The sequence below is a fragment of the Dicentrarchus labrax genome, unplaced genomic scaffold, assembly GCF_905237075.1.
Source record: "Dicentrarchus labrax unplaced genomic scaffold, dlabrax2021, whole genome shotgun sequence".
NCBI classification, from domain to species: domain Eukaryota; kingdom Metazoa; phylum Chordata; class Actinopteri; family Moronidae; genus Dicentrarchus; species Dicentrarchus labrax.
This window is the reverse complement of record NW_026136708.1, coordinates 8,417,789-8,436,350: the sequence shown is the minus strand read 5'-3', so window position 1 is coordinate 8,436,350 and position 18,562 is coordinate 8,417,789. Positions and strand designations below refer to the sequence as shown.

The following is an 18,562-nucleotide window of genomic DNA, read 5'->3' as shown; positions in this document are numbered from 1 at the left end:
ATATGTGTAAGGATCTGTTGGTTTAGTTTCTGCATATAAAGCCATCGCTGATGTCTGTGCAACATTTTTTTTTTTTTTTTTGTGAATTTGGGGATGAAAACAATCTAAACCGAAGAAATCTAGAACTAAAACTAAATGGGGAGATGCTGAAATTACATTATTAATCAATCTGTGACAAAGTAAATTGATGATCAATAAAAACAGAAAATTAATTGGGAACAATCACATTTATGAAGAGTCACTGCAGTTGTCAGATATATAGTTATTAGTTCGTAGTCACTTACAAACAGTGTGAGGGGTATAATGACACGAGAAACTTTTTTTGATGAACATACTTATATGACATATTAATTTAGTTTGGACATTGAAAGATATTGATTATCAAAGTAAAGCCAATTACAAAGAAAGAAGCTTGACAACACTATTTGATGGGAAAACCAACAAAACATCACTGTTGTCAAAATGAATTAGGACCGATATATATATACCAAAACCATTACAGGTTTTTTTTTTATTTAATTCTGGGACAGACTTCAGAACGTTTTCACACATCTCAGCGTGGCATCAGGATCACTCTCCTGAGTCTGATGAGCTGTCACTGACGCAAATACAATTCTGAGGTCAGCATGCACCAGGTGACGAGGTATAGTAGACTACATTGTTTAGAAATATATCATGGGTTTCATTTGTTCCTTAATAACTTGCTGCATATTAAGTAGTGCAGCAGCCCCAAAAAGTAGAGTGAAATAATGGAGACACACTCAACATACTCATAATTATGGACTTGTTTACATGTCAACACAAATAGTCCACATATTATTTGTATTCTGCTCGGCAACCGGCTATGTCCAAGGTACACCGCTTTTTAGAACAAATACATTTCCACCGTTTGCAAGAAATTTCCATCAACATGTATACTGTTAGATGTTTGAATTTAGATGTGATAAGCCCATATTGACCGATATATCTGTCCAGGTGTGTATAGTATAGTAGAGGACTTGTTGTGTCAATCAAGGCAAACTCGCTGTCAGAGTTTACCGAGTGTTTTATAGTCCACTCCCCATTAACTGGTTTGAGAAGGCCCTTAAAAAGGACAAACCCTTGTGAAAACACAAATGGAAGCGGAGTGGAGAGGGTGAGGTTGTAGTGCCCAGAATGGTGCTCTTCAAATTCTGCTGGAGAACAACCAGGCAAGATACACAGTTATAACACTTGAATTGAATCTCCTTCCCAACACTGTTCCATTGTTAATAAATTATAATCTGTAACCATGTAGGATTTAAGATAAGACTTTATGCTTTGTTCTCCTGTACATCTCACCTACTGCTGCTTCTCTAGTTGGCCAGTTTTCATACCTGCCAACATTGAGGTTTCAAAATACGGCAGGTTTTAGCAGGTTTTAGAGCAGAGAGCAGCTGCGCACACGCCCCTTTAAACAGGCTGTGGGGTGCCGGGCTGTTGTCACAGATTGTAGGCCTGTGTAGTGTGTGGACTGTGTGTAGATTGTATTTCATAGACAATATGGCAACTTGGGTGACATCAGGCCAACACTGTGTATGACAGTTATTCAAAAGAAAGTTTGAAGGCAGAAACAACAAAACAACAGGGTGCTGGATGATTGCCTTGCAATATGGGTGAAACCTGGGAAAGGTTTGGCTGGTTTTAGATTCATAATGAAAATTACTGCTATATTCATCCACAGAAACTTTGTATTTCTTTTGATAAAACAGTTGCTCCACTATAAACAAGAGTACGTGACAAAAAATGAAAAAGGATAACCTAGGCTCAAGGCTAGAGCACAGGCAGAAATTAAGTTGCTCTTAGTTTGAGTGTCCGTGTGTGCAAGAAAGAGAGGCAACAGAAAGAGAATGCCATGTCTGTGTGCACGCTAATAAATGTTCACATAATTCCTGCAGATTTAATTTTCAGAATATCTCAACTGTAGACTATAAAACTTTGATAGTTCAAAATCAAGCACGTGTGTTTGTGGGCCATGAATAGTTATGGCTGAAATTTTTCGAATTACTGCACTTGGGAAGAAATGCTGATCATCTGCCCGTGCACGTGTGCATATATGTTGATATTCATGTGCATAATACTTCACTTGTACATGAAATACCAGTTGATTTAGTTCTGCAACACTGAGTCCATTTTGCATGTTTTGCAGGGTCACCCTGTGGCCTCATCGTTGCCTGTCTCAGCTTGTTCACCCTCCTCTACAGTCCTTGAGAAGCCCTCTCAAACTGCTGTTGCCAAAGGGGGCTGTGTGTGTGAAAACACACATCTCTCCCCAGCAGATGGTAGTTTCTCTGGCCATAGTATCCCACCAGCCAGACTGCCTTCCAGGGCTTGGCCATCTCCACAGCCAGCCCAGCAGGCTACTGGCATCACATCACCCTGCTGACAAGATCCTTTTTATGGATTAAGGGTCCGCAACACGTCTTCAAATGCAGGTCAATACCCTGCTTTCCCCTGACCACTTCAGTCCACTCTGTCCTCCACAAACCCACCAGTTTGTGACATATCTGCTGCGACAATGCAAAGATACTGTGTGCTAGTTGTTTCTTCCTTTCTTCTGTTGGGTATCAAATATGAGTCGGCAGATCTCAGATGGGAGGGTTGGTGAATTGAGACAGAACTGTCTGTAGATGGTGTTGAAATGGGCAGCTGGCCTGGCTTTTTGTTTTTTTCATGTTTCCCCGCATACAGACGAGCAGACTCTGTGCATGTGCTTCCTGTCTTTTCCACTAAGCAATGTGTTTTCCCTCTGTGTGATGTGGAGAAATGAGCATTGCAGTAGCTATCAAAGATTCAAAATCAAACACTGCTGCGTTGTCGTCGGATTTGCTCGACAATTCCTCCAGGGGTTCCTGACAAATACAGGTATGCAGCTTTAACACCCAAGACATCCATCACTCCGACCTGCTAACGTAGACGCAACTAATTCCACACACACATTCAAACGTAAACACAAAGTTACAAACATACTACATACCACCCACACTGTGTAACTCTGATTGGAAGCTTGCTGTTATTTATAGAGAAGCAAAAATGCAATCTTTTTCAGTGTGAGCTCCCCGCTGTTTATATTTAGACTGTTTGGCGGGGAGAAAACAATCATGACGTGCCTTGTAAAAACCTGGCTGTCAGCATGTGAATCAACATGTGAATGACCCTTATCAAATTTGCTTTGGAATAAATTCTGGTCGAAAGCTGAATATATTTCCATTCATGAATGCCAGATTTAATGGCTGGATGGCCAGAACTGGCACAGACAGGCCAGTCTCTTGGGCTGCGGCCCTAAGGACTATCTGTGTGTGTGTTTGTATGCGTACGTGTGTGCCTGTAAACGGGCACACTCCAATTTTGTTTGTGCATTCATGGCCTGTGTGTGCATGTGAATGCTTTTCAACATAAATTAAAGCCGGAGGTCAGCCTGAAGGTTGAGAGCAGCATTTAGGACTCCTTTTCCACCAAAGAATGGATATGTGTGAGTGGATATTGTAAAGGTGCTGATGCATGGGGGGTTGGTGTGTGTGTGTGTGTGTGTGTGTGTGTGTGTGTGTGTGTGTGTGTTGGTGCTAATGCGAAGATGCATGGAGCGATAATAGGAAAATGAAAGGTGTTTGGATGGCAGTACAAAGGTGTGCACACCAGCGCGTGTGAGTGCCTTGTGTTTTGAACCACGCTAATTCCCGCTGTCCTTTTTTGTGTTTAACCTTGAGCGGAATGGATGAGGCAGAGGAGAGTGGCAGTTAGAGAGACATCCATCTGGCTCCGAGAGATGAGTTCAGCTTCACATGCTGATATTCTCTGCAAGAAAGAATGGAGAGCACAGTATGATGCCTGCTGAGAGACAGACAGACAGGTCCGACTGAAAAATTAGATGGACTGATGGGTAGACAGGAGGATAATGACTCAGAGTGGAGAGTGGAGGGAGACACGTCTTTCTTCTTCACCAGACAAAGGCAGGGAGAATGCACTGGAGAGAGTAGAGGGAGAAAATGCATTCAAACATATTTGTTCTTGCAGTGTGGCTGCATTTGTGTGTGTGCATAAGTGGTGCCATTGTGTCTTTGTCATTATGAGCCTACGTACGTGCATGTCATAATCAGTATGTCAAGGCTGTGTGTACTTTTGCCCTGCTAAGAAGCTCCCCAGAGGTGGTATTGTAATCCTGCTGTGTGACATGAGCTCTCTGTAGAAGAAGTCCTCAACCAGGGCTTTTCTCTTTGTGTGATTATCTGCGCTTTTCATGTACAGGCCACCCATTATTCCCACAGGCTATTAAAGCTATGGAGAATCATACAGGCCCGCTTCAGGCAAGAGCACCTCAGTCTGTGGTAAAAAAGGAGCATGGGAATGTTGTTGTATGTATGGTAATGATACAAAAGAATGCCTTGAATATACACTGGATCACCATTTAACTGCACGCAATCTCGGGCAAAATAGGATAAAGGAGACATGTAATGCAAATGTGAGCACGAGCAGAAGCAGTTCTTCTCTTGATTGTTACCATGAAGAAAGTAGCTCCTGTAAGTGTCCCTATGGTGGATGTTTTACTTCTCATGCGTGTTGCCACAGTCAAGGTTCAATGACAGGAAGCTCAGAGGGTAATAAAAGGAAACCAGCTTCCAAATTTAATAATTAATGCAGAATTTGTTTGTGTGCATGTTGACTTGTGTTTTATGCACCACTGCCTGTGATACTGGCAATGTTTTTCATAATAACACTGGATTTTCTACACTGGAGATGTGTGTTTAAAATTTGCTTATAACAACAATACAAACCCTAAAGATGATCTTTATGACGCTTATAATGTTGACTGTGAAAGGGATGCCTAAATTCTTCCTAGTTTTAGATTCGACCAAAATTCTGCATTAAATTTGGAAACTACTAGTGCACTCGTGTGCCTCACACACATAGCATTATCACACACACTTCTGTGTGTGGTTACCCAGTGACGTACCTGCTTCAAGCTATCCACAACTTTCCCACACTGAAAGAAATGTCAAAAGTACATCATGTACAACACTGACTGAAGTCTTTACAACACACACTTTAAAACATTGTATGTTTGGTACAGCAATTTTACCATAAAATCAGCTGCACTTTCTCTACTGCCGTCCAACTATGACTGTGTGGGAATCTGATGTTTTCGCACCACAGATGATGATCAAGACACTAAAAGGTCTTGTGGCAGCCATAAATAGCAGTCACTGCCCATGTTTCCTACTGTTGGCATGGCAGAAGACATGGTAGTATTCAACGTTTGAAATAAAAACTGAGAAAATATTTTTTTTCACTTAGTGTAAGTTAAAATGTAAAATGTTAATTTATTACAATCCTTGATATGTATCAAACTGTCTGAGAGGGAGAGACATGCACCCCTAGGCAGTTCAGTTCAATTCAATTCAATTAAATTTTATTTGTATAGCGCCAATTCATAACAGAAGTTATCTCAGGACACTTTTCAAATAGAGCAGGTCTAGACCGAACTCCTTATAACATTTACAGAGACCCAACAGTACCACCATGAGCAAGCACTTGGTGACAGGGGCAAGGAAAAACTGCCTGTTAAAAGGGAGAAACCTAGGACAGACCCTTCGGCTCTAGGTGGGTGGTCGTCTGCCTCGACCAGTTGAGGTGAGAGAGAGAGAGACAGCCAGACAGACAGACAGACAGACAGACAGTAGCACAGCAACAACAGTAGCTACAACTACACTAATAATAGTGACTGATGATGATGACGTGGATATGGATCTAAGGCTTCCATGTCAACAGATCTATCAAAACACACTAACTGAGCAAATTCAGTAATACTAATGAAGACCGTATGATATGACTGAAAGTTCCAGAAAACCTTAAGTTGGGATTTTTTGTTTTTTTTGTAAAATTCCATAAATGCACATTAATGTTTATGACAGGGCAGTTTGTGCCTCGCACAGGTGTTCATGATATTCTGTCTACCCTGCAAACAGACCAACTTACTCCTTGTATACATATTCTTGTAAGATATTAATGATGTTGTGGAAATTGTGTAACAATAGTTGGAGACACAGTTTACCTCCAGAGTAAATGGGAAAGTTCTGTTCCCAAGCAAAGCCCTTCTTAAAGATTCATGTGACTTTTGCCATGAATTGGTTATCAGAAATGGGGAAGGAGGAGTGACAGTGTGCCGTCACCTGAAATAAAGTCTCCCAACACTGCACTTTTCACCTCACACGCTCACTAGAGTCCCTTTTAGAATACCTCCAATTTTACTTTCTCTCCCATGCATAAGGAAACAGGCACCATTTTAGTTACTGCAGCTGTCCAGCAAAATTTACTACAACCAGGGGAAGTAATGCCCACTTATCTCTCTTGTACACAAATGTAGTCGATTTACAGGAAAGCCTACTTGCTATTCAATATTTATGGTCAGATAAAATTGCAGGAAAGGAGGTTTGAATGTGGAAGAAGCGGGAGGGAACCAAATCTGAAATATGCATGAGTGCACATAGGCAGCACTGGCTGTTTTGACGTGCGCACTGCAGCTCCATGCGGAAATGAGGGAAGGCTGAGTCACCGCAAGGAGAAGTCTGGGAAAAGAAGGGAAAGGAAAAGTGACCATCAAGATTTAATCAGACATTTCTGCTTCTGGTTTAACTTTAACTACTTAAGATCTGTGGTTGTCGAATCTAAATCCAAATCTGGTGTGCTGGTATTATCATAGATATTAAAAACTAGAGCATGAGCAGCCAGGTCCGTATGGATTAAAATCTCTTCTTCACTTATGTTAGTAATCAGTTCAGTGATCAGTCCTAATCATAAATATCCGAGTAATGATGTGGTCCAACTCTGTTCAGTTTTTATGTTTTAGTTTTTGAGCATTTTATATGTAAACCAGTAACACAAAAGCCAGCAGGAAGATCCTTTGTATCACTTTGTGCTTGCAGCCTTGTGAGCTGGACATCTGTTTAGCAGTGTTTATAATATGAAGGTCCATGTATTCATTGATATTCTTTCAATTTCAGCAGTTATAAAAGGTTCACTATTCTGAAGTTAATTTGCACCAGCTGGCATTTTAAGGGACAACTTACCTTGATACGGTTAATGCTGCCTGAGAAAAAAACACAACATAACATGATGGTGTCCTGTTTTCACCCCTTTTAACCTGACCAGTCAGTCTTCAGTTAAAAGGGAAATTAAGTGAATACCAAATAGCAAGGAAGGGATAAAGAAAGAGTCCAGTTTCTTCTCAGAGCCCAGCCATCCAATCCCAAGTGCACGGGTCCACATTGTATTGTGATAGGATCATAGGGGCCATGGGGCACTTTAGAGTTCGATTCATCACATCCTGTGGTCAGTGAAGTGTATCTACAGAGCACCAGAATTTCATTTGGCCAAGAAGGTCCAATTTGGTTCAGCGGCAGACTGCTGGTGATAAGGTTTGCATGTTGTTACACAGATTGCAGGTTAATATTTACCTCTGAAGCAATTTTAAAATGTATGCCTACCTGGAGCGACGACCTCCCTAATGAGCAAATGTATGCTATATTTATCTCTGGCATAAACAGGGTGGCTTCGAAGGCAGTTAAGATTTATCAGTCATGGTGGTGAATAGATAGCTGATAAAGCGGGTCACAGAGATAACTTGTTAGGCAGTAAACGAGTAAAGGAAGATGGGGATGTGGAAAATTGACTCGAGATTATAGAATTTCCATTTCAAATGCATGAATTGATTTTAAATTCCATTTAGGCGATTAAAATGTATTCCAAAGAACTTAACATTATCTGCTGACTTTAGAAACACGGTGGTTCAGCCTTGTCTCTAGTCGCCATTCATCGTGCATGAGTGGTGGTTGTTTGGGGCTGCTGACCGGTTTCTTCTCAAAGTAGACCAACCATTCATTCACATATACAGTACATACATACAATATCTGCTTTGACTTCTACAGTAGGGGACTATAATAGAGCAATCATGTACACCATTTATAGACATATACAGTAGCTGTTGTCAAGAAGGAACAATAAGTGCTGTGGAAAACAATTTATTTAACCCTACACAACCAACATTTTATTTACCACTGTATTGGCAATTTTACATTTACACTCCCTTTGTGTTCATTCACAAACTTTACCGCCAAAAGAAATAACTGTAAGCAGCTGATGAGAATGACTTGTGTTTGTTTGTCTGACAGACAACTTCATGAACAAGATTAAACCTGGCCTTACAGTAGAGCAGAGCTGGGTCAGGGATTGTTAAGTGTCTAGTTGTGTTTGGATTTCTTAAATTGAGAGAAGAATATACTTGAGCTGGAGGAATGTAAAAAGAGGAAGAGGCAGTTAATCCAAATGTTTATCCGCTGTCACCTGTGACAGCACAATGACTCACACAGATGTGTGGAAATATTTGTGTGTGTGTGTGTGTGTGTGTGTGTGTGTGTGTGTGTGTGTGTGTGTGTGTGTGTGTGTATGAGAGGGATAATACTTTCTTAAGAAGCAGCTACCAACTCTGCTGAGGATGTCGCTCAGACACAAAAGCCTTTTTCAGACTGTCAAGATATAACTACAACTCTGTATCAGGGTGTTTTTTACTGTCTGACATGTATGATTGAAGGAAATCTGTTTCCTTACAGATATGCTCATGTAATGGCTTCCACCATGGACTTTGTATTGTCTCGTTAACCTTATACTGTGTATGTTGCCTTTAAGGAAATTGAATGTTGACGTGTATGTAGTAGAGCTGAGCCCAAATGGGAAATGATCGTGGGTTGCTGGTAATGCGTTGTATTATCTTCATATCCATAAAGGTCACAGATATATGCTGCACACAATATTATGCTAATTGTCACACTTTCCATGCCAGTACTATTGAATTATATATATGACTGATGGGCAGTGCCTCGCAGAATAAGAATATATGGGACACAAGAACGAATGCAAATGCTCAGCGGTGTTTGTGAGAATTTGTGAGAGTGTTGACATGATTGTAATATTGCTATCTGACACACGTCAGAAATAGGATTCTCTGCCTGCCGACACTGATTTCATACGCGAGGAGGAAGATCATGTCAAGGAGGCGTGTGTCACTCGTCTCTCCCCTCAATGTGCAGCTCGGCAGGCATCACAGTGTTTTGCACATTCAATTTCCTGTGTTTAAATCTGACACGCAGGTTTTGTTTTCGTTTTCCCTTTACCAAACTGAATATGATAATGTCACTTGGGAATTGCTAGATGAAAAGATTTCCATGGTGCCGTCAGCTTTTTTTGCTGAGGAGATGAATTGAACAGTAGGCGCAGGGTTTGGAACCAATACAGCATGCATTATAATGAAATCATCTTCTTTTTTCCGTTCAGAGAAGCTATGCTTTGAAAATGGAGTTTGCAAACCAAATTGGATTAGAAATGGTGGATATTTTGTTAGGTATCTCTCCAATTTCACAGTGAGTGTGTGTGTGTGTGTGTGTGTGTGTGTGTGTGTGTGTGTGTGTGTGTGTGTGTGTGTGTGTGTGTGTGTGTGTGTGCGTGTGTACGAACCTGCTTGAATGCTGTAGGATCCTTCAGTCCGTAGCTATCAATATTAATGTTGGTTCAAAGCTTTATTCTTCAAAACAAACATATAATTCTGCTTTATCTGTTAAGTTCTCAGTTTGACTCTTCTGCAGCATCAAAAGCTAAACTTTCTGTTGTTTTAGAAGAACAGTTACATTTGTCATACCCTTGTCTACTGGTTGAATACCCCTTTTATGATTTCATGACACCGGTACTAAAGTGACAATCATCTAGATGAGCAGGAAATATATTTTCCTCACAATGCTATGCTCAGATCCGTTATATCAGATGCCGGTGGCACAATCCGGTCTTTCTATGTATTTGAACAATGTGCAACATGTGCAAAGGCTCAGCAGGTATGAGGAACATAACAGTGATTTACAACAACAACAGTGTGGACGTTGAGAAAAGTAAAAACACTGAAAAAAATCTATCTCAAAAATCCTTAAAATCCCTTCTTTAGGATCACATCTCAGAAAGCCCATCAATATGACAAGCAGAGCCATAACCTACAATGAATGTTTGTTCCAGCAGCACGTGTAAATGCAATGCACAAACGTGAATTCTAGTTCTAATCAAATAGATTATCTCTTCACAGCTTTGAAAAAGGGCCGATTCTGGATCACCCCTGACCCCTACCACAATGACGACAACATCCAGATTGGACGTGAAGTCAAGATATCTTGCCAGGTAGAGTAAACACACACGCATGCATAACATAACTGGTTACAGCTACTGATCAATGCAACACAAATAACAACGTGCTGAATCTCCCAGGTGGAGGCGACCCCACCAGAGGAGCTGACCTTTAGCTGGCTGAAGAATGGCCGTGCCCTGCGGAGCTCAGAGCGTATGGTCATCACCCAAACGGACCCGGACATCTCCCCAGGGACCACCAACCTGGACATCATAGACCTCAAGTTCACCGACTTCGGCACATACACCTGCGTGGCCGCGCTAAAGGGAGGAGGCATCCCTGAGATCAGCATTGACGTCAACATCTCTTCCACAACTGGTGAGCATCACACCCCTTTGTGTCAGTGACGCATTTAAACACCTTCCCGAACACCTTAAACCCCCCCACACACACACACACACACACACACACACACACACACAGGCACATTATTCATGGACACATGCTTTAGAAGATCATGAGATCACTGTGGCACTTTCTCGGACTGTGGGGCCTGGGACTTTTTAAAGGAAAATTCTTGTATTTTAACAATTAGTCTTATTTTTGTAGTTTTTGCTGTCAATCTCATAAGCAGTTTTGATATCATTTTACTCTAAATGTTTGCAGGGAGGTTACCTAAACCATTTCTTTAGACGTGAGAACTAAAGATAACACACTGCAAACTGTAAATGTAATATAACCACCCACTGCATTGTAAAACTATACAGAAGGTCAAAGTTAGAACAAGAAAATGAGTGTTTACAACTGACAGGTGTAAAAATATAATAATAATGTTCAGCTTGGTATTTGTCTGTAGGTAAGATGTTTATATAGTATTATTAACCTTGGGAAATCTGAGTAGTGTTGCCATTTCCTGAGGTTTCAGCCATTTAGTTGGTATGTAACAGACAGAAATGGTAACAGTTATATAAACTAAGACCAGGTTTAAGAAAAGCAAAATTTCCTTTAAATAGTCATTTCACCCAGATCTTAGAAACACCTTTCCCCACTTCTCTCTTGTGGGATAAAGCAATGCAGATACTGTTGTTTATATCTGCCCAAGGTTTTCATATATCTGCCCCTGAGAATTTTGCACCCCAATACAGCAGGTGAATTGAGTTTTGTCTGTGGTGATTATATTAAATTGTTTTTTTATTGCTTTTTAAAATGCTTTTTACCTATTTCAGAAAATAGTTCTACTTGAAATGACAGTTGACAGTGGGGTCTGTGGATTATCCAGACTAACCGGGACATATATTTTTAAACGCTTTACTAGCACAAACAAAAATCAATTCACATGCTTGGGGGGCAGTGTGAGCCTTAAAAACTCTAAATATCCAAACTTAAACTGATAAAAGTAAAACTTCATGCCAGATTTTTTTGTAGGTATGTGATTTGGGTGAATTGACCTCTTAAGCCCTCTTCCTAGACTGTCTCCACAGGATAAAAAAGCTTGTATGTCTTCTTTAGACTTTGAGTTGTTCACTGCCTGACTAAATACCAATAATATGTCCCAGGCTGAAATATGTTCAAGGACCACTGTCTTCTACTGTAATTTCTGGTTACTGCAAACTGTATTACAGCACCAACACCATTACAATGACTGTTCAATGGGATTCCTGTGAACCAAAGCTGACTCCATCAGTCCGACTAATCAGAGACAAAAACATCCATCGTCCTCCCATTTAATTGGCTGCTTCCACCACTGTTCCAACTAACTTTTGCATACGTTTGTACAGCATGTTAATAACACAACATACCAGCCCACCTTGTCTACTGAGCTGCATCATTGTAGTTTCAATCATGGCATGTTAAGTAGTCTCCTAGAAACAGAGCAGCGTTACAGCAGCCGTTCCTTGTGTCTTTTAGGTATTCTTCTTTCAAAAGAAGGCGAGATGTAGGTGCTTGCATAATAAAATCAGTCTTTAAAAGACAAAATCTACCGTCAAACATGTATTTTTCTGTCTATTGTTTTAGATTTTATCATCAATCAGCCCCTCTGCCTGTCAGATTTTTTAAGAAAGAAGCCTGGAACAGCTTCACAGGCAACAAAAGAGACTCTGACTTTTAGAAGATTGCTAGATAGCACATTTAGCACAGTTAACAATATGTTTTGTACTTACTCACTGCAGGTTCCAAAGCAATAGCAATAACAAAGCAATAACACTTGTCGTCTTTATCTGTAATCTCCAGCATGAGGTCAGTCAATGAGCAGGAAATGTGTGGTAATGTTCCTGTGTCAGCACGCATTCCTTCATCGCCCATCAACTTTACAGAGGGGTGTGACCCAATCGACTCCACGCCTGCAGAGACGCCACATTCGGGAGTCTCCTGCTTGCCCATCCCAGATTTCCAGATCTTCCATGTGGGGGACTCCCATGGGTTGGTGATGCCACTGGCACAGGAGATATCTGCTTTTTTTGCTTTGAATTTACTGGCGTGTGTTCAGTACTGATAAGTTATTTTTGGGTTGTGTGATATTTTGCGACTTGTTGGGTGCATATTTCCCCACACACACACCTACACACACACACGCACTCACAGTGACTGACACATTTTACACACTCACGCACCCTTTACCTTCTCCCGCCGTCTTGTTTTTTTCTATGGCACACACACCTCACTGCCACTCACAGCGTGAACATTAAAGCAGTATGTCGACCTTGGGCGCATAATTATTGTTAGATAATCCTTTGATAATCCCTGCGCTATAAAACAGTGGGATCAATCGTACCTGCCAAGATTGTTTCCTCATTATCTTTTAAGTAGTGCAGTCTCTTCTTTTGGAGTGCCTGGGTGATGCCAATGCAATAACACAGACCCTTTAATGTGTTAAAAAAAAACACTGCTTGCTGACTGAGGAAATGACTGACTCTATTGTGATCATATGAAATGAAAGGTTTCCTTAAGGCTTAGATGTGATTGCCTCTTAAGCTTTCATTGTTCCAGTCAGATGTGTGGCTATGAAATATTATGAAAGTGTTGCATTGTGGTAGAGCTGTTCCTGTCACAGGAAATAATATATTGAATTTTGCTTCTGCCAGTTACGATTCCCGCTGCATTACCTGGATGTGACTGGGCTGTTTTCCTGGAGAATGCCTGTTATGTGTGGCGCTTTTTTCAGTCAGATAAATGCCATGAATCAGAAAAGTATCTGAGCGGCACTGTATAGCTGCTGTGTACTAAAGCGCCTTGTGCCTCTACCTTGCCATGCGCCTGCAGCCTGTTTTGGGGTGAATAAGCCCTGTTTTTGTTACTCTGCCTGTTCTCCTGAAGGGAGAAAGCCCGAGCTGCAATTAGAAGTCTTAATAAAAGCGTTTAGAGGAGATTACGCTGCAGGTCTGCCAGGGTTTCGTGCTGGGGAAGTGGTTGGAAAGCGATTGAGCCTAAAGTGTCTCTAGTCTGAACACTTTGGAGCTTGCTGGCTGTTCCAGCTTTGGCTCCAGTTCCAGATTCCAAACCCGGTCTTACCCCCAGCCCTTCTTTATAAAAGAGAATTTTTATTATCTTCCATTCTTTTAACTTTTGATGAACGCTGATTTCAACAGCCTTCATCATTTCTCCCTTTTTGCAAAACACCACTAATATTTACTATCATGACACGCTCATTAAATAAGCAGCTTCTTTTCTCGTCGGGGCTCCCAGAGATCGCAGGGCTAATGTTTATTTATGAGCGTGGTCCGAAAACAAGGACACAGACCTCCCGTTTGGATTCTGTCAGAATTAAGAATCATGAGACACAGGAACAGCTGAAAAGAGTTACAGGCATTAGTGTAAACATAAAGCATCCCATAAACTTCTAACAGGAACTGGATCTGATTAATCCTCTCATTAGTCTGTGTGTTAAATGTGTGTTTAGTGGGTGTGTCTTGCTGGATTATCGTTAGATGATGTAATTATTGACATTCTGCGGCTGTGACTCTGAAATGTTATTTGGCTTCAGACTGAAACTACCGCCGAGTCCATCTTAGAGATAAAATTGTAATAGCATGTAGAGTCATTACGGATGGATTCTTGACATTTAGAGCTAGTTTCAACACTGATTCACAAAGCTGATGCCCGCTTATTGAACTCACCATAAACAATAGTTTCTACTATTGTGGTTCGAGAAAACAACATTCCTGTCCTCTAAACAGTTGTGGCGATTTGTCTCTGTTGATACATCTTAGCATCAGCACACGTCAGTAGCTCATTCTCGGTGTGATTGATGATCCCAAAGTAAGTATTAAGGTTGAAAGTCACCTCTCTCTTGTGAGGGAGATTAAGCCTTCCGGGATGAGTTGCTCAATTAGCATCCCACTCACACCTGAAACTCTGGCACCACCCAGTGTTTCTGTCAATCTCAAGAATCACTGCAGTTAATGAATTAAGCAAATCAATTAAGTGCTCAGTTGATTAAAAATGAGCTGGTTTAATAAACACAATGTACTTTTTTTTTAAATTCCTAAATGAATTTGAGTCATCTGAAGCTCGCGGCAGGCCTGCTCAATGCTGTCTATCGTCCTTTCAACCGTCCCGTTGTCTGTTTGACCGTGATTCATCATGAGCTGCCATCATCCGAGTGACCGTGCCACATATGACTCTAATAGGGACGGCATGACTGCTGGCTGTTGACCAGACTGATGTGCTTGTTTCAGCAGCAAATTCACTGACCCTATTAAATGGAAACCTGGTCTGCATCCTGACTCACCTACAGGGTGCAAAGGTTCAACTGCTGTTTGGTCACTGTGGGTGGAAACAAATTGTTTGCTGCTTTCTTTCCTTCATGTTCGGATAGAATGTGGTTCTTTGTTGATGTTGGTCACATGTCCATTTTCATTCATTGATTTTTTTTGTATTGTATTTGTACAGCAGGAAATCAAGCTGGTCCAACAACTGGCTGAATACACACTGGGAATTATGAAAACCAAATATCCTGTAAGCAGTGTGTCTTACCTTTGCAATGTGTCTACTTTATACCAAGTATCAATTCAATTTCAAATTAATGAAGTGAAAAGAGAGAATCTTTTTCAATTGACCATTGGTTAAGTCCCATCCTCCTTAGTTATTGTTGCTAGTATGCTTTTCAAGCTTTCCATTTCCGCATGGTATGGAGTTTACATTAACAGATTTACCACTTAAAATACTTCTCAATTCTCATCAGTCCTTGATAGACTGCTGCAGTCAAAAGCAGGGTTTTCATTTAAAGCCATTAACCGTTGATTTTGCCAGCTGAAATGACAACTGTTGCTGGCAGATTTTGTCAACTATAGCTTCCTAGCTAATAAATCCAACATTAACTCCCTTAATTGGTTGAAAACACTATCTCCAGTTCATTTTTCCATGTTTCAAGTTGATTTGTTTTAAAACCAGAATCCTGTAAAAGGTGTCTTAGATATGCGCTTGATGGCTACATACATGAGCTCATGCTTAATAATTGAGGCTAAAGCTGCATGTCCCAGTCAGAAGTCAGTGCCCTCATCAGCTGTGGATCAGAAACATGGAGATAAACAAGAAGAAGAATTTATCTTAATTGTTGATTTCTCTGGTAACAAGTTTAGCTATAGTTGCCAAAGTGTAAACTTCCCCAAATCGAATTAATAGCTGCTAGCATTAGCCTAAACTCTGATAGCATTTATTACCAGCTACCTGCACTGTGGGATGTGCTAGGCATGATAAGGATGTGTTCCTTGCAGACTAAAACACGGTTAGTACTGTACTGTAGGTAATAAGCTGGTTTGCCAGACATGCTAACATGCTAACTGGATGCATCTTACATTAGACCAGGCAAACACAGTGTTCAATCCATTCCTTACACTTTTGTTCTTACAGTTAGTCTATGTCTGTTGCTAAAAAGAAGATACTATCTTCCAAACTTGTGAAGTGCAGAGTATTGCACCAGCCCCACGCGTGCCACTTCAACATTGCATATTTATGCGAGGTTTGATATGGTTGGACAATCAAACAGTCAGTGAAGTAACATATGTGTCTCTAATAATAAAACTGAAACACAGAGGAAATACTACACAACTTATAAAATCCCTATTCATTGAAAAAAGTCCAGTCCATTCCCATCATTGGATTAACGAGCCGTTAGGGGTCCGGAAACAGGTCCAGTGAGCTGTAAACTGGGAGGACGGGGTCTAACAGCTGTCCCAAAGCTTGGATGCTGTCTTGGGAAATCTGCCATATGACAACAGTAGATGCCACAGTCATGCCACTTCTAGAACGATAGGCATATAACCACCTGGCAGCATATGTCAGCACAACACCTGTTTCTGGGGAAGACTGTAGATGCTGAAACTGAGTACAACAACACTGTAGTCTGTAAACACGTGTACATTTATGGAGGTCTGGGAAATCAAAGGGTGACAAACAGAAGCTTAGGGGTAGTTGCAGTTGTAGGTATATTGTGACCAGTTTTCACTTCAAGCGAAGTCCATAAAATATGTTAATAAGACTAGATAACAGCACATTATGCCCAGTGTACCTGCATATGGCCTCAACTGCATCACCTGAAGTCATGCTTTATGGAGGTGGCCATCTGGGAAATCACCTCCCTGTCCAGCTGGGAGAATCTGGGAGGGAAACATGAATACAAAACACTCTTCCCTCCCTCATTAACTACTGCAGAGGCCCTTTAGCGATGTACATAAACTCTGGTCCGTTCAGGGGAGTTGCTCTGTACTTAGCAGCAGAAAAAAGTGGTAAGATCTGAGGTGTGTATTAGGGCATTTCTAAACTCGGGGGTGGACTTTCTTTTCCCTCTGTCTGGTTGGGTAAATGTTAAAAAACAGATGGGAAATATTACAGCAAGCAGTGTGGCCACATATCCAACTGCAACCCATGAGAGCTTTGGTATTGAAAGCCTGCTGCTATACAATCTCAGCCACATGAATTCATGAGGGGTTTGTGTGATTGATGACAAGATAAGTTATAAAATCTCAGAGGAACGGCATAGAGCTTAAAAACACACTCACAGTAGTATGTCAATGTGGTCAGTAATATGTCGCTGCAGTCTATCAATGCACTAAGCCAATTTTAACACATCTGTGGATATTTATTACACTTCAACAACTTGGGGTACAGATGCAGCTCTCTCTTATACACACACCAACACACACAGATTCAAAAACATGTCCACAGTGGACCTGCGGGATGCCTTTCTCTGTCCCTAGAGGTCCAGGACTCAGAGGAGCAGAGAGTCCTGTCACATTGTGACCAACTCATTGGCCTCAAGCTGTCTAAACACACACTCTCACACATACAGACAGACACTGTGCAGGAGTTGCAGTAGTAGAGAATGCCATGTTGCCATGGTGATGGGGAATGATGTCACAGCACTTACCCGAAAAGGGGGCAGCGAGAATGTTGTTTATTCTCAAAAACGTCTGTGTGCACCACTCTGGCTCCTGTCGCTGTAAGAAAATGCAAAGTGCCAGATATTTCCACGTTTTTCAGTCGGCTCACATTTTACTGAAAGGCTCCAACAATCAGCCTCTTGGAGGATCATTCCAGCTGAGACCCTAGAGATGTGCAGCGCTACTGAGGCCAAACAAGGAGGTCCAGTCCCTAATTTAGGCCCACAAAGTACACAACCACACACGCACACACATAGTGTTTTCAGTCAACAACAACAAGAAACATCCTATTGAGTAACTGAGGAAGGATCACAGCATGGTGTCACCCGTGGGCGAGAAGAGAAACACTCAGCTATACACATGCACATAAAACCACGTAAGCGCGCACTATACAAGCATACGCACTCAGCGGGCATGCCCTGCAGGCATCACTGGCATTTGGATGGCTCTGGCACAATGAGAGCACAGTGAAGACCAGTAGCGGGATTTCTGCCATGCTGAGCATCTCAGTGGTCAGTCTCACACACAGAGGCAGGGCGTTCGCTTGGAAAGAGATACTCTCTCCTGCTGTCTCTGAGATACAGAGTCAGCAAGAGACAGTGAGGAGCGACTGTCTGTGTGCATGTATGCGTTTCCATGATGGTGCGGAGGGAGACAATGGCAGCTGATAGCCAGCATTTGTGCTGCCAAACCCAATAGGCAGACAACTGTAATTGCCTGCCTAATCTGGGCTGTGGAGTGGCCAGGTGTAATGATAGCAACTCAGTGAATACACCTCTCCTCCGCTCGTTAATGGATGCTTGCTGCTCCCCTCCTATACCGTTGCTGTCAATTCACCATTTCACTGTTTGGACCCAACGAAATGTTCGGAAAAGTGGAGAAAATACTCTGTAAAAAGAAATATGTCAGCTCTTGACACCTGGCTGTCGAGACATTGTGTGAATACTAATCGGCAAATGTATGAGAGTGAAATGAGTGTCCGCTGTCATTGTCTCCACGGAGATCTTTT

At 41.5% G+C, this 18,562-nt stretch overlaps 1 protein-coding gene across 3 annotated transcripts in view; it reads left to right on the top strand.

Annotated features, from left to right (window-relative positions):
• LOC127367824 (MAM domain-containing glycosylphosphatidylinositol anchor protein 2-like) overlaps nucleotides 1–18,562 on the top strand; it is a 165,226-nt gene that overhangs the window by 85,034 nt on the left and 61,630 nt on the right. For all 3 annotated transcript variants that reach the window (XM_051407964.1, XM_051407966.1, XM_051407965.1), the window contains exons 7-8: nucleotides 10,136–10,227; nucleotides 10,315–10,552. In XM_051407964.1, the coding sequence (XP_051263924.1) occupies nucleotides 10,136–10,227; nucleotides 10,315–10,552 (330 nt within the window). The remainder of the gene's footprint in view (nucleotides 1–10,135; nucleotides 10,228–10,314; nucleotides 10,553–18,562) is intronic.